We start from the raw sequence: 16,613 nt of genomic DNA on the forward strand, positions 1-16,613 counted from the left end.
ACCGTAAAGGTAAACACATCAATGAAGACCACTGAAATGCTGTGAGTGCTTGTGAGTCTGCTGCTTTTACTAAATGCTCAATTTCCACTGGGAATGCAGACGTAATTACATACAGACGGACAGCAGCCATCTGCACGTGTGTTGTGTGTGGCTGCCGTAGCAGCACTAAGTCCGTGTGTGTGTGTGTGTGTGTGTGTGTTTGTTTGTTTGTTTGTGTGCGAGCTTTCCTCAGGGCAGCGTCAAACGACAGGAAGACAGATGAAGGACAGGAAATGAGCGTGAGCAGACGGTCAACATTTGGAGAGTGTGTGTGTTCGTGTGTGTCTGTGTTTGCATGTGCGTGTTTGTTGTTGTTATGCAGGACTGGAAATGGAGAGTGTCATCCAAGCACAGGAGAATCATTTATCTGCATCAACCCGGTGCGGTTTACACACGTCTCCACCAGTCAGGGTCAAGGGTAGGACAATAAACTCAAGGAGATTCCTCTCAAACACATGCGAGTACTAATGTTTTCTTTCTTTGACTAGTACAGCTGGTAAGGACAGTTTCAATCATGAGCGCTGGAACGTGAGTAAGCATGGCTGAAATCCTGTCTTGGATGCAGAGAGGATCAGATCGTGTAGAAGGATTTCCCTCATGACCTTGAGCGGAGCAGAAGTCTTCTGTGTGTTTGTTTGTCTTTTTCAGACCTGAGAGCACCTCTTGCTTTAACAGTAACCATTTCTGGTGTTACTGACGATGTTTGGTGACGGTCTGCCTGGTTTGGTGGGGGGGGGGGGGGGGGTTGCAGAGGCTGCAGCAGCTGCCCTCTAGTGTCTCCAGCTCAGCAGAAGGATCAGCACCTGAACAGTCTGAACAGTGGTGACGTGCGCTCATCCAAGGCTGACCTGCAGCTAAAAGGCTGCCTGTCTGTGGAGCAGGTGATGTCATCACTGTGGGGGGTGGGGGGACGTCCTGTCCCTGTTCTGACAGTTTGAAAGCCTAGCTGGTAAAAATTAGCTTTACTGTTTTGTTCTGATTGTTCTTTTTAGGAAAAATCTGAACCAGACAGTGAGCAATCACAGTGTTAGTGTGTTAATCATTGTATATAAAAATCTTTCACTTTTCAGATCATTTTTCAGATCATTTAAAATATAAGTACGGTTTGTCAGAATTCCTTCCCTACTCACTACCCAGAGCAGAATACAGGGCGTTAGGCATTTTTTAGAGCCGTCCCAATCTTCACATCTAAAATCCAGAGACCTGGAAAAGTCTCAATGAAAAACCAGTGTGGATTAGGTTTGAGCGATTTTCAATATAACAAATATGTCGATGTATTTAAAAGTATAGTCCTGCACTATATAGCTTTTTAGATGGTAGGGAGGGAACTGGGACACCGCCTTTGTGTTGAGGTTTTCCTTTGGTTCATGCTACATTTGTCTATGCAAAAAACTGCAACCAGAAACAATATTTTCATCTCCTAAATCTATTTTAATCTCTTCCTAGATGACATATTTTTTGGAATATCTATCAAAACATGTTTACGGACATGAAAGAAAGTTGAGGCCTGGCTCTACATGTCCCCACGAGGACATGTAGGCTAACCTGAGTGTGTGTCGGTCTGCTTCTCACATCAAACACTGTCTGTCACCTTCAGGAAGTCGCATCTCGAAAAGCCTCCCCGCCCCAGCATCAGAGCAAAGAACAGAAAGGACAACACAACACACATGAGGCCAATGTGTGTGGGGGGGGGGTCGCTTCATCGTTGTTGCACTTTTTAAAACAGCTTTTGGTTTGTTACCTGCTCCATCTAATAAAAAACTCATGACAACCTGATGTAGATCTACATCTTTGGAGTTTAGTTAAATAGATTTTAGCTCTAAAAATCTAAATTGAAATATTTAGACAGAAACCCAAATAGAAACTATGGGTTAGGACAGAGCATAGAAACAAACCGTGTGGTGAAAAGGCAGATCAGGTGGATCAGCAGAGAGTGGACAGAAAAGCATGCTGGGTAGGAAACTCTCACCGAGGTGTTCTGGCACTGGATGCAGGAGGAGTTGTAGCGCACGGCGGGGATGCGCTGCACTTTGCCCTGGATGCTGAACACACACTCGTAGTTCTTCTGACCCGACTGAGGCTGGGGGAGGTTACGGGCGCGCAGGGTGATGGGGCGCACCATCCCAGCAGGGACCAGGATGTCAGTGTTGGGGAGGATTTGAGGACAACCCTGCAATCACAGACAGGGGGTGGGGGTGGGGGGTGGGGTCAAAACAGGTGAAAGCTCATCCGGAATATTTTACATGAGACCCCAAAGAAACACACCTACAAGGTAAAAAGATCTGAGTTTAAATTCCTTATTCATCAGTTTTTACTTCATCAGGTTTTTGCTTCCTCCTGCTTTGACCCTGAAGGTCATCATTTTGCAGAAAGATCAAGGCTTCCTGAACTATCTGCTCCCAAAGACATGCTCTGATTAAAAATAGTTTCTCATTTATCTGGACACTTGTTAGAGAATAACCCCCCACCTCACTCACAGGCTCTGACTGCGCCTCAGTGTGGGAAAACCTTCATTAAGGAGCATCACAACAGTAATTAATTGCATTATGACTGATTGGAGGCCATAGCTCCACAGGAAGTGGACCAAGGCACAGCAGACTCCATCATAGAAAGTGGGGTGTGTGCCTGTGCATGTGTGTGCACGTGTGTGTGTGCATATGTGTGTGTGTGTGCACGTGTGTGGTTAGGACAAAGGCCAAGTGTGAGGCTGAGTCTGTCAGCAAAGACTACATATTTATCAAATCCATATCTGCACACTCGTCTGTGTCCCTCTTTCAGTCTGTGTGTGTGTGTGTGGGGGGGGGGGGGTCCTCACACCCCCATTTCCAACATGTCCTCATGCTTCTCCTGGATTTTCATTTACAGTAATTCTGACCTTTCAGAGAGCTGCCTGTCAGGCACAGAGGATCATTGTTGCCATGGTTACAGCTTCAAACACCCCCACCAGCCTCCACCACTTTCCCTCCCAGCACCAAACTCAACAGGATGGAGTGCAGATAGAAAATGAATGGAAGAAAGATAGATAAATGTTTCGTTTCTCATCGTTCTAAAATTCAGGCTCTGGTTTCAAACTACATCCTGAGGAACAAAAAGCCGAGCGGTCACTGACGTCACCGCTGACGGGTTCTCATCGGGACACAGCTGCCCTCGTGCGCTAACGTGCACAATGCTTTCCAACCAGCACTCATAAACAATCGAGAACACAAGAAGGTTTTTCTGGAAACAACATTCAAACCAGCGGTTCACATGCACAGCAAGCAAGTTTCAATCATTTTAGCGTTTCCAGGTGGGGAGTGGAGGGGATCACCTGACGCCCTTATCCAACAACAGGTAAGCCTTAGGCACAACTGCCCTTATGGGTGGATATGGGCTATCTGTGGGGGGGGCTAAACCTGTGGGGGGGCCAGCAGGAAATTTGAAGATGGTAGAAAAACCTGTTAGGTGAAGACTCTTCATGCAGGGACACGGTGCGGATTGTAGTGTACACTTCTACTACATGTAAGGGTAAAGGGTGAGGTAGGTGAGACGCGGGCGTGTCGGACACATTTGTCATTCTTTTTGACCCCCCCAAACCCTGCATTATACAGGACGTCCCTTGACTGTTCAGGGGTGAGTTTGTGCTCCAGTCTGACTGTTAGAAATGAAGGAATTAGACCATACATGGTACGTTCCATTTTCATGAGGTAGACGCACGAGCCTTAAGGGAGGTGAGACACACATAAAACGCAGCCACTTCTCTCTATGAGCCCAGACAACCCAGAAACCCGGAGTACCAACGCATGGGACTACGGGTTAATCCAATGAAGAGAACCAGGATCAGCACTTTTACATTTCTTCCTGATATTTTCCTGTTGTCCGATTTCTGTTTTTTTACCTTCGGTGTGTAAACACAAAAAGGAACCAGTAACATAAAACTTGGTGCTGTGTATCCATGGCAACTGCCCTTTATTTAAATTTCAGCGGCATGTAAATGAGTTCCCTGACTAATAGTTATTGAGTGCAGCAGTTGGCACTTAATCAGGGAAGTTTTATTCATTTCATTTTTTAGCAAACCCAGTGAACTTTCTGAACGTGTTCTCCATGGTATCATTTGTTGTTCCTGGTATTTACTGGCTGAAAGTCCCTCTCCAGGCTGGGGTTGGTGTGTGTGAGCTGTACTCTGCCATGTTTTCCTTGGCAAACATGGGTCATGTATGAAGGTTAGATGGGATTTATGTTTGTCTGTGGGGCGACCCATACTGTGGCCTGTGGCGTGGAGTCACATGATCACCTCCATGGCCAGCGTGAGAAACGTTTGTGCATTTCTGTGTGGGTGTCCAGGTGTTCAACAGATGAAACGAATGTATTCGTTTAATCTATGTCCGTTTTTTGGACTTACATACCTCGTTTGGATGTTTTTGAATCTGAACTTAAGAGAAATGTTGGATTTATGGTTTCTGTTTCTCTGCTTTCAAAGGAAAGAGTGAGAGTCAGGTCAGTCCGTCATCCAAATGTTGCTCAACAGCACTAAAGACCGGCGGGTCTTTTCCACGCAGCTCTGACCAGCACTGCTGCAGGATTAAAGTGTTTGGCTGCAGCCTCAAAGATCCATGAAAGCAGCTTCCACGGAGGGGAAGAGTTATGAGTGGAGCTGCCGCTGTCACCGGAAAGATGAATGAAGGTAAAGGCTGCTGCCGCCGCCTCTCTCGGCTGACAGTGTTTTTATCTCTCAGCTGTGGAGGAATCGATCATCAGGGCAGCTTCTCTTTGTCGACTTCCCTCGTTAACTCCCCGACAGATGAAAAACAGACCCTCCCTCTGTGACAGACTCCAACCTGCCTGAATAAAGGTCAAATGAAAAAATAATGAAATCTCCTCCTCTTTCTCTCCTCAGCTCCTCTTTCCCTCTTAGCTCCCTCTCTTTTCTCCACCTAATTGCCTGGTAATTAACATTAATTGCTGTGATTGGACACTTTGGTGTCAATTAAGTGGCTATTCATCTACCATTGACTAATTAGCCAAGCAGAGTCTGTAACGGCGTTGCGCAGTGACACTCAGCAGCGATTACTGCAGCATCCAGACAGCTGGATGCCGGCTCCTCGTCCAGGAGCTTCAATATTCAAAAACAAAGCAAATGCTGCTCTGATCTTTTCTTGACAGCCTACATGATGCAAATGTTTGTCTGCAGTTCGGTCCACAGACTGTAACGGGTCAGGATGTGCTCCTCCATCCAGTTCAAAGAACCCTGCATCCTCAGCATTCCAGTTCTGGCGAACAGGAAGTCCAAGATGCTCCAAGATACCAAGGAACTGCTGGAAGACTTGTGGGGTGGAGTCTGGAGACCTTAGGCAGACTGGCTGCATGAAGTCCTGGATCCACTACTGTGGTTTCTGTCCTGGGGAGTGCAGATCGGGATGTGAGTTCATCCTGATCTGGGCTGGGGAGGGACAAACGCCAGATAGGCTGCTTCCTGCAAAATTTTATTTATAGTTTAGATCAGGGGTCGGGAACCTATGGCTCGCGAGCCATATATGGCTCTTTTGATGGTCACATGTGGCTCGCAGACAAATCTTTAATTATACTTTTTTTATCATTAGTCCAGTCCTTCTCGGGCGCGAAAAAAAAAAAAAAAAAAAAAAAAAAAGAGGCGCGCAATAGTAGCGGTGCTTGGAGAGAAAAATCTGCGCCAGCGCTATCAGTTTACTATTATCTATAATTTCACAGAGTTTGTACCAACTGGAAACCTGTGAATTGCCGTGCCTAAAAGTGCGCGCTCCCGTCTCTGAGAAAGAGCGCGCAGATGCGGGGACGGGATGTGTGAGGGAGAAAGCAGGGGGGTGGGGCTGAGGTGTTGTGGGGACAGGCAGCAGGTGAATCGCGCAGGGATTGTAAAAACGTAAAACCCGCTGCCCGTCACTCACTGCGGCGTGTGAGTGTGTGTTTGGCTCCCCGTCTGCATGTGAACAGTCTTTGTCACATCTACAGAACATTCAGACCTAAGATCACGTTTAAAGTCTCAACGCCTGCGTGAAGCAGAAACTCACCACGTATCAACCAGACTAGACCATCAGCAAAACTACCACGAGAAATACTCATCATTTATCAGCAACAGCATAACCATGTTATTAAAAAGAATCCACAGACTTATTGTACTTTAAAAATGTTGAAATTACATCAAATGCACACATTCATTTGTATATTTAGTTTTAAACATATTGTCGCGGACTGAGTTGGATGGCTGTTGGGCCGCGTTATAAGTTCTGGAGTTCATTGACCGCATCAAGCAGAGATCTGATTGGCTCTCAGTTCTGTCGCTCAGCCTGTTGTTAGGTAGTTTGGACCAATGGGGTTCAGCTATGGGCCGAATAAGGGAAATGGGAGGGCTGGAGCGGGAGCAGGTGAATATAAAGTTGGTAGAAGCGCTCTCTCTCGTCTCGTGTCGACAGGAGAGATTAAGGAGTTGCTGAATTAATTTTACGGCGTTTGTTGTGGTCTACAGTAACCAGAATAAAGAACCTTAAAAGAGGTTAAGTCTCCGTGCCTCAGTGTGGGAAACTCTACATTATTGTATGGCTCTTTCGAAATTACATTTAAAAATATGTGGCGTTTATGGCTCTCTTGGCCAAAAAGGTTCCCGACCCCTGGTTTAGATGAACCGATAAATGCCTGACTGTGATCAAGGTGGAAGTCTGGTAGTACAGCGTTTTTAACTCCTTTAGGATTTCTGATGGTGCGTCACAGTTTGAAGTGTAAGAGCGCTTTAGCACCCAGGGGTTTGTTCCAGTGATTTAGAAGCTCAGATTTTCCATCAAACCAATCAGGAGCGTTCTTCCAGCAGGATGCTGGCCTTTACGCCCGAGCTCTGCCTGTCCCTCAATTCTGTCCTCAGCAGCCCACTCTGAAATCCCATCGGTCACGGAGTCCTTGAACGCATCAGCAGGGACAGATTTAAACGTGCCAGTCTTTCTGCCCTTGGCTGTTGACCTGCCGCTTTACTGTTGTCTACTCGAGCGTGTAATGACAGAGCGGCAGCGGCTCTGACCTCCAACGCCGCTCCTTCCTACAGAAACGGCGAGCCTCTCAGCTTGGAGACAATGATACACTGCAAGTGCAACGTCTGTGTTCACCGAGCTGAAAGGACTGGTGAATAATGCATGATCTGATGGACAGTTATAATACATTTAGGGCTAATAAACACTGGAGCACTGTGAACAAAGAGCTTTCAGGTGATCACAGGTTGGAAATTCACAAACATCTCCACAGGCTGATTTTCCTACACCCTAACCGAGGAGACCAGCATCATACAGGTTGTCCCCCCCGCTCACAGTGCCGTCCACATGTTAGAGACACTTTGATAGTCCTATGATATTCTTGGTCCTTAATGTCTTCAAACCTCAGGCAGAAGTTCAGAGAAAAAAGGCAGAAAAAAAAAAGATAAAACGTGACAAAGAGTTTCTTTGTGTGCCAAACTATTTGTGAGAGCGCTCGTCTGGAAGCAGAGAAGGTCATTTTTGATGGTTCAGACTTTAAGTTAAAGAGCAGCAGGAAGTTACGATGACTTCATGGGGACAAACGTTGGCATAAGAACCCGTATAATTCACTATGAGAAACCTTTTTGCGTGGGGACTCAGAGCTTTTTCCATCCATGTTTTCCTGTTTTGAGGTGAATCTCCAGATTCCTTCTATATGGACATTGTTTTATCATATCATTCTATAGAATTGCTCATATTAGCAGCCAAAGCTGCGGTCTCTGAATTTTCAAACAACAACCTGCATGCGTTTTTGTCGTACCTCCATGTTGCTGACCCGCCCCTCCTGGAAGGAGCAGTCCTGCAGGTTGTTGGTGCAGATGTGACGATATTTGCACCAGTGGCAGGGAAACAAACTGCTGACGCAGGACGTACACCTGATCAAGAGGGAGACATCTGATTGGTCGGGGCACATGGCCTGGTGCAGGCAATGAACGCCGGGGTGGGGGTGGACTCACGAGCTGAGCACGGAGCAGTTGTAGTAGACGATGGTGGTGGAGATGAACTGAAGTCCGGTCTCTTTGGAGCGAAGGCTGAGCTGCACCACCCTCTTCTCCTCTGATGAAGAACACGTGAAAGTCAGCATCAGCACAAGCATCAAAGCCGGGCTGGAGGGGAGGCGGGGCCGCTCACCGTGGGTGTGCGAGTCTGACGGAAGGTCTCTGAATGACGGCAAGGTGCACTTCACCTGACCTTTGGAGAGCACCTCTCCGAGAGTCTCAGTCAGGTCCTCGAACACACAGGACACGCCCCCCGACAGCGCCGGGACGTTCTGCATTTGGACAGACAGCTGGACACACAGCAGGAACGTCAGCGGCTTTTGCACAGCTTTGGACTGGCCTGCGTGCACGTGTGTGTGCACGTGTGTGTGCACGTGTGCTCCACCTGTGTTGGCGGGGACGTGACAGACATGTTGCTCGGGCTGACTGAGATGTGCACACACTGGTCCAGGCGCGTGTTGAAGTGCTGAGGCTCCTCCCACCGGCTGCACGCCTCCTTTCTGGAGCACCTGCAAGGGTCAAAGGTCATGCATGAAAAAGAAAACCGGCTGAGGTTTTCCTGTCTTCACCTACATTTAAATTGACCCAAAGTACCAGATCTACTACTCTACTGCAGGAACACACCAGCTTTTCATTTTTCTGAACAAAGCTCTTGTGCTTTCATTTTTACTCACTTCAGTTGGTGCTGAATTCCAGTAAATGTAACCGTTTTTCTTATGTGAAAATAAGATCAGTTAAATCTTTTCAAACTTCGTTATCCTATTAAAGGTCAGATTTAACAAACAACTTTTTCAACATTTTTCATTATATGATGGACATTCATGGGTAAAGAATCTGTCAATAAGAAACGTATTCATAAAGACAAAGTTTGCACAAATTTTGCAAAAGTTATATGAATACAACATATAGTTTTACTTTACAGTACTGTCAGAAGTAGGAGCTCTGTTTCTCCCTCTGGTTACAGACAGGAACTGTCTCCTGAGTTCTAACCACACTACAGCTCCCAGCAACCTTAGCGCCCACTTCCTGGATGCTGCACACCTGACTCTCATTCATTCATCAACCACAGCATGCTTAAGCTCTGAGTATTGTTCGTGCCACTCTGCTTTCTTTACCGAGTGTTGTATCCAGATACAACGCTGATCTTCTGTGTCCGGACTCTGACTCTGTTTGTCTGCCCTGACTCTCCCCTGGATCTTGACCATCCTGTCTCTCCTCTGATGATCTCATGCCTGTCTGACCCTGATTTGGCTTTGTGGACTTTCAGCTGCGTTTGCTGCATTTGGATCCAGCCTGTTCCTGTGACGACTATGTTTGACATTTTTGTTTTAAATATGATTTTTCTTTGTTTTGAGTATGACATTTCCCCTTCATCGCGGCGTCATAGTAGAAACAAAGAATAGTCGTATTCGAAACAGACGTCAAACTAAACGTTATGTGTACGTATTCTATGTATGTATTGCACAACTTGGTCTTTACCATTATGTTCCTTATTGACAGGACATCAAAGGTTACATTTGATGCCAATATTTTTTGTAAATAATGTTAAAATTTGTCTTTATGGACACACAGACTGTGGGACACTGGGCCTACATCCCTGTATGTTTTTTAATTCTTCTAATGAACAATGATATTTGATTGAATTAGGAATTTTTGATTGGTGTATTTATTCAGTAATTGAATGTTCTCCTTAATCTTTAATTGTAAATGACAAGCTCATTATTTTTGCACACTTTTAAAAGCATTTTGCCCTGCGGGACGTGATTCCTGTACATTTTTTCCTGTGTGACATGACATGTTGTTTTCTCCGTGGGGCTGCTCTGAATGTGATTAATGGCAGAATTAATTAAGAGAGGGGAGCGGTGAGTGATGCAGTTATCGGTGCAGTGCAGGTGGAGTCGGACAGGCGGAGGTGAGGCGAGTCTGCGGAGAACAGCAGCTCTGACATATGTAGCTCGGCACACGACGCAGCGGCCTGCAGTAATGATCTGTTTACTTCTAATCAACAGCAGATGGACAGAAACCCAGAGGAGGAGGAGGAGGAGGACAGATGAAACAGTTCATCTATTCTGTGAGAAGATTTCTGTTTTCTAGTTTCATATGGAAGACTCTGAATCCAGGTTAGATTGGACACCTTTAGTTATAGAGAATTGTATTGTTTTTTTTCCCCCCTGGGAAGCTAAATTGAGGCCAACAAGGTAAATTTCTGCCACTCAGACGTCTTCCTGTCCCGTTGGAATGCCTGATCTCAGCAGTCAGATTGTCATACGGAAAAATTCTTGGATCAATCCCTGACGTGAGGCTGAGAGACTGATGTAGCCACAAAGACATCCCGCTGAAACATCTCTGGAAGCTTCAAAGGAACAAAAGCTGTCTTTGAGTTTTTTTTCCTTTGAGTTCAGAAATCCACTGGCAGGCTTTTACTTTGAAGGGGCAGTAAAGTGAAGGAACTTCCTCCACCTGCCAGGGTGCTGAAGATCAAACCTCCTGATGAGTGTGTTTGTGTGAGAGGCATTTATAGAAGCATTAATGATGCCTCACAGGAATCACACAAACACAAACACACATCCACATTCTCCCCTTGTTTTTCTCACTGACGGCATTTCTGCCGTCCTCTTCCTGGAGAGGAGTCGGCTCCAAAATGTCAGGAGAACCATCGGTTTGACTGTGTTCCGTTTACTCTGACGGGGGTAAAAACAGGATGAATATGTGGCTGTTCTCTGATAAAAGCTTATTATTTCCTGATGATTTACATTACGAGTCACATGGGACACTCTGAAAGAGGACATCTTTGTGTTCGAAGTGAGCGGGACGCACAGGGGGGCAGCGGACGGGGCTGCAGGCGACCTGAGCGCGGTCTTACTTGTTGAAGAGGACACACCATCCGCAGTGCGGGTCTCCTGACCCCAGGCAGTCGGGGCAGCTGCTGTACTGGTCGCAGCTCTCCACCGGCAGCTTGCTCACCTGGAAACCACACAAACACGTTCAGCTAACAGGCCTGGTTTATAAAACGCAGCCACTGCTCCAACCGCCGCAGCCCTGCTGAACCCAAGCTCGCTAGTGCGACGTGTCAGCAGACTTGGCATGGAGGCCGATGCATTTCCTGCAAGGATGAATGTGCTCTGTGTCAGAAAGGAATCAAGTTTAATGTCATTCATTAACAAATGTAAGTGTGCAGTTGATCCACGACAGCCACCATCCAGTCTGTCCCAGTTTCTGAACACATTTTAATGCAGTTTAACTAGAAGAAGGACAAACAGACCAAAACCTTTTACGGAGCTGGACGTGCAGACCAAAGCATTCAGGCTGACGTTTGCATGACGGCTCCTGTGCACTGAGCACGTGAGCCGTCATCCAGCAGCGGAACAGTCACAGGTCAGAGTTAGGACTGCAGTTCCCTGACGGTTCTACGGTCGCCCTGCTGAGTCTGCAGTCTGTCTGTGCAGCAGATCAAGTTGGTTGACTGATGAGGTCATCATTGTCTTCCTCTCACATTGAGAAGGTCTCCCACGATCTGCTGGCAGGTGGGTCAGATGGACATGAGGGCTGCTCACAGAGTTAAGAGCCAGTATGGTGGTCATCACTCAGCCCCTCCCCCTGCTCCGAGCTGGAATCACACCCAGAAGACTCCATGACCCACAGCAGTTTCACTCTTTAAAGGCTGAAGGGGTTTCTTCCACAGACAGAAGGTGAAATCCCACACAATCTTTTCCCACAAGCCCTTGCAGCAGGGAGACAGTAAACAGGGGCAGAACTGTGTCATTCATGCGATCACGCATGAATACACCCGTTGTGTCTCACAGACAGCGCTGTCTCCTCTCTGACCTCATTATCTGCTCTTCCCTGAAGAGATGTCGCCGCATTTTTTGGGTGTTTTTTTACCAACAGACCAGCTGACTCGGCACTTCTCATTCAAACACGTGCTCCGACGTTCACAACAGTCTGTGGACTCAAATTAATCCGCTGGCTGCTCCAGAAAAACTCAATGATAACATGTAAATGATGATGACTCCTGTACCGGTGCAGAGATGAAGAGCACAGACAGGTTTGTCCTCCGCAGAGCAGCTGCTGTCACACCATCGGGCCTCAAACATTAGCATCCGTAGCACAGGCTTGGATATGGCAGCACACTATTCAGTGTGGAGCGGCTGTGGGGCATCAGCCCGTTAAGTGGTCGGGGGTTCAATTCCCAGGCGTGACTGAAAGTCGGATTCCCTGCAGTTTCTCAGAGTTATGTGGTCGGTGTGCACATCTTTGGGGTCAAAAACACCAACACCCTCTTTCTGTGTGAACCTAATGTTGATTAACAAAAACCTTCAGAGCGAGTGAAAGAGAAGTGGATCAGACAGAGATGCTCAGCGAGTGGAGGAGACGCTTGAACCCCCAACCATCACATTGCTCTGTTTCTCTAGACCACTGTGGAGCTTTCTGTTAGCTCTGTTCATTCACAGCCTTAACCTGAGTCTATCATGGCAGACAAATTCTACAAGTCTACAGAGGTCTATTTCAGGTGGTTCACTTTTCCTGCAGATTTTATTAAAACATTTGAAAATGAGGAGCATACTTCCTGTTGTCATAGAAACCAACGATAACAAAGGTTTGGTGTGTCAGAACCAGAAAAAGGAGTCTCAGAGAAATGGATGGAAAACCCAAGCTGAGTCAGCTGAGCTGGGAAACTTTCCAAAATGTTTGATTTTAATTCTACCATCACACCAGGCTCCGTTTATGAGAACGAGTGTTAAAGCGCGGTTCGGCCTTCCACGTTTAGAACTCTCGGATTGGCAATTAGTGACGTGTAGATGGCGTACGGACGTACCAACCATTTGAAACTTGATTATGAAGTAGAAATGAATAACTGCGTTTGTGTCCGGCTGGAATTCTGTTGCACCATGTCTTTCATGTATCGGAATAGAGCTGTGAAAGAAAAAGTCTGGAGATCCTCACCAAGCCTCTTCCATCTGTGAGTTCATAGTATCGGGCTGCAATAGTCCAGTGGGAACACCATGAAACCATCAAGAGTGGCTGTTTGGCGCGTTCTGTAATGCACATCAAATGCCCGGCGTGTTCGCAGCTCTACTGCTCAGCAGCTTCCATGATGCCACTGGAACACTTCAGGATCCAGCTGAGCTCCAGCAGCCCACAGACTGGATCAGGATGATCCTGTGAGATGCACAGCTGGCCGGCACTGAGCAGCTGTTTGGAGCTGTGAGGACCTCTCTATGACTGTGATGGTGCTATGGAGCTTCAGGGAGTTCAGGGAGGGAAGGGACTGTGTTTCTGTGTGAGTTTCACTCTCCTGAGTTCACAGCACACAGCAACCTACTGGACCATTGAGGTTTGCAGACAGAAACTCTACAGAGAGCACACAGTCCTCTGCAGTGTCCGAGTGACCCACTGAGGTACCACAGCTCTCTCTAAGCCCCTCCCCCTTTTCTTCAGAGTTCAAGCGTGACCAACGTTCTGATCCAGCGGGTTTACCTGTCTGTCGCTCAGAAGGTAGATGTGCTGGTGGTCTGGACTGAACACCATGTCTCTCAAGATTGGCTTCCCTTCCACCACTGGCACAGTCTCATACAGCAAGGCATTCTGGGTCGGGGGCGGGATCCCATCCACACGGATCTGAAACAGACAGAGCATGTTAGCCTGATGTTGACCATAGATGACAGAATCTGTTCAACCAAGGGGCAGCTTTGTTATTGACTCCCTGTTGGATCCAATCATGGAAAGATGACGTTTTAGAAGATGGTGAACCAATCAAGTCTCTGAGAGCTTCTGCAGAACAAATGCCTTCACCTTCACCTTCTGTTCTATCTCTTCAGGCAAACCTGCAAGTATCAAGGCTGCAGTTCTCCAAAGAACCACTAGAGGCTGATAGCAAATGGGAGCCACTTCCCTTTGACTTCAAAACAGACCGTTTTACAGCCAACATGACTTTTATTCAGCCTGTTATTTTGATGTCCTTGGAGGTCAAGTTTCTGCATTATTAGGAGGTTATTTTTGATTGACAGGTGGACTTCAAATGGTGTGCATACTTGCATAGCGCCGTACAACCTTCCTTGAATGGCCAAAGTGCTTTACAGTCAGTCCCATTCACCCATACTCACACACTGATGGCCGCTCCGCCGTCTACTACTGCCAACCGATAACCACCGGGAGCAATGTGGGGTCAGTGTCTTGGCCAAGGACACTTCAACAGGTGTTGGTGGGAACCAAACCTGCAGTATTCTGATTAGAGGTTGACCACGCTACCACTACACCAGGGCCACCAGCCCCATCAATCTTCAGGCTTAGTTTCTGTCATTCAGCATCCTATGTCCTCCAAGGACTGAAAGGTCTGTCCCACCCGTTTGCTCTTTGATGATGTCACATCCTCTAAAGATGACAGTGACACTGGACCTAAAAAAACGGCTTTACACAGGCACAAAATAAGTGAACTGTGCTTGGGCGACAACCCCGGTATTCTCTGTGATGTCATCGTTTTTCCACACTCCTGGGGGCGGAGCTGGACGTGGGCTGGTGTTGGTTTTCACCAGCTTCACTCCGAGGCCCGGTCTCCCGTCCAGGCGCTCACTAGTCTATCTTCAAACCCCTTAGAATATTGGCTCATGGTGCTGATTTGACAACTCTTTCATTATGTCATCTCGTATTCACAAGACAATACAATTCATTTCTAGAAAAACTGTTTTCTAACTAAAAGAAGAAGCATTTTCCACACAATTGGTCAGTACTTTAATTTGAATCCCCGCCTCTTGCACCAAAACTGCTTACTGAAAGAAAATAACTATTCTGTTTCTAATATGTCTCACCTGATACTGGTTTTTCTCTTTCTTCCAGATAAATCTCAACAAACTGTCTCCTTCACACAGGACTTCTGGACTCACACAAACACCAGGACCAACGTCTATGTCTGCCTTTGAGCCACAAAGATCTCAGAAACAACAGCAGGTCTGACTGGAAGCCGTTCACCAAGGTGACCAACCGGATCCATGGAGAGGAGAGGCTGACGATGGGAAAAAGGGAGAGTGTGTGATGTTACACACTGCTGACTGATGAAGAGCCTAGTGCTCAAAAAATGAAGAGCGACGGAAATAAGATTCCCCAAATCTCACCAAAAACCCCTCCCCCAACTGACCCAGAAAAACACCACATAGGAGGAAGAGGAGGGGAAGGAAAAGCAAGAAAGGAAGGAAAAGAAAATTAAAAAAGAATAAAAGATACCAGAAAAAAGTAAGAGTAAAAAAAAAGACAACAAAAATTGAAAATGAAAACAGAAAAAAGAGCAACACAAATAAGAGAAAGGATGTCAAGCCATAGATGAAGGACGAGTGTGTGTCTTTCTCTCAGTGTGTTAATTAGCTGTCTGCTCGTTAAGAAGCTTGGTTTAATTAGAGCTGACGAGCTTCACACACTCAAACGCAAGCACACACACGCAGATGAAGGGAGGAGACTTTTAAGTAGGACACTGCAGCAGACGGCAAGAACTGCACGCATTCACATGCCTGACACACACGCATGCACATGTACACATGCATACCACACACACATTCACATACATTCACAAACACATTCACATGCCTGACACACACGCATGCACATACATTCACATTAACACACGCATGCACATGTACACATGCATACCACACACACATTCACATACATTCACAAACACATTCACATGCCTGACACACACGCATGCACATGTACACATGCATACCACACACACATTCACATACATTCACAAACACATTCACATGCACACACACACACTCACATGTACACAGGCATGACACACACATGTATAGCACACACTTTCACATGCACACATGGTTGATCTGTGAAGTCTTCCACAGATCGGATCATCTCGGCACAAAAGAAAACTAAATTTTCCAAAAAAGAGGGAAAGACAGAAAAGCTCAGCAGAATTCCTGAGCAGCAGACGGATGCCTGAGACAGAAGTGTGGAAGCTAATAGAAGGGAAGGGAGGAGGATGTCCGGAGCAATACAGGAAGTGACCTCTGACCTGCAAAGTGCGACTCTGGCAGGGATTCAAACCCTCAACACCTAGGGGAGGACACACACACACACACACACACACACACACCCACACACACAACATGATGTTCCTATTCTAGAAAATAAAATGAAGCCAGAGTGAAGATCTGCTCTGGTAGTTTAAACCTGGACTGATCCAGGTCTGGTTTCCCCCCTGATGGTCTTTGGCAGGTGTGACCACTCCCCTGAACTTTGGTCCTATGAGTCCTCTAGACAACGAGGGTCTCTGTTCACTTGCAGATGAATTTTGGTGCGGTTCACCTCAGTGTAAATGTATACAGACTTTCTAACGAACACAGAGAAGAGGAGAGTCAACGGAGGAGAACCAACATTTCCACAGCATGAATCTGAAGAAGCAAAGATGCTGAAAGTGTCTGCTGGGTCAACGTGGCTTAGTGAGACCTGCAGCAGTCAGAGGACTACAGACTACCTGCTGTCCTTCCTGGATTTTCTGCTCAGAACTCGTTTTGGGCAAAAGTGCCTTCCAGTGAGCAGCTGTTGGTTTTGCGTGATT

General features: G+C 46.8%; 1 protein-coding gene across 1 annotated transcript in view; it reads right to left on the reverse strand.

Annotated features, from left to right (window-relative positions):
• The window catches only part of plxna3 (plexin A3), a 97,577-nt gene that overhangs the window by 24,033 nt on the left and 56,931 nt on the right, over positions 1–16,613 (reverse strand). Inside the window, exons 7-13 of the mRNA XM_023957061.1 lie at positions 13,526–13,666; positions 10,911–11,011; positions 8,433–8,556; positions 8,181–8,337; positions 8,006–8,105; positions 7,810–7,924; positions 2,009–2,209 (exon numbers count right to left, since the gene is read on the reverse strand). Coding sequence (XP_023812829.1) covers positions 2,009–2,209; positions 7,810–7,924; positions 8,006–8,105; positions 8,181–8,337; positions 8,433–8,556; positions 10,911–11,011; positions 13,526–13,666 — 939 coding nt within the window. The remainder of the gene's footprint in view (positions 1–2,008; positions 2,210–7,809; positions 7,925–8,005; positions 8,106–8,180; positions 8,338–8,432; positions 8,557–10,910; positions 11,012–13,525; positions 13,667–16,613) is intronic.

The sequence above is a fragment of the Oryzias latipes genome, chromosome 7 (genome assembly GCF_002234675.1).
Source record: "Oryzias latipes chromosome 7, ASM223467v1".
Lineage (NCBI taxonomy): Eukaryota > Metazoa > Chordata > Actinopteri > Beloniformes > Adrianichthyidae > Oryzias > Oryzias latipes.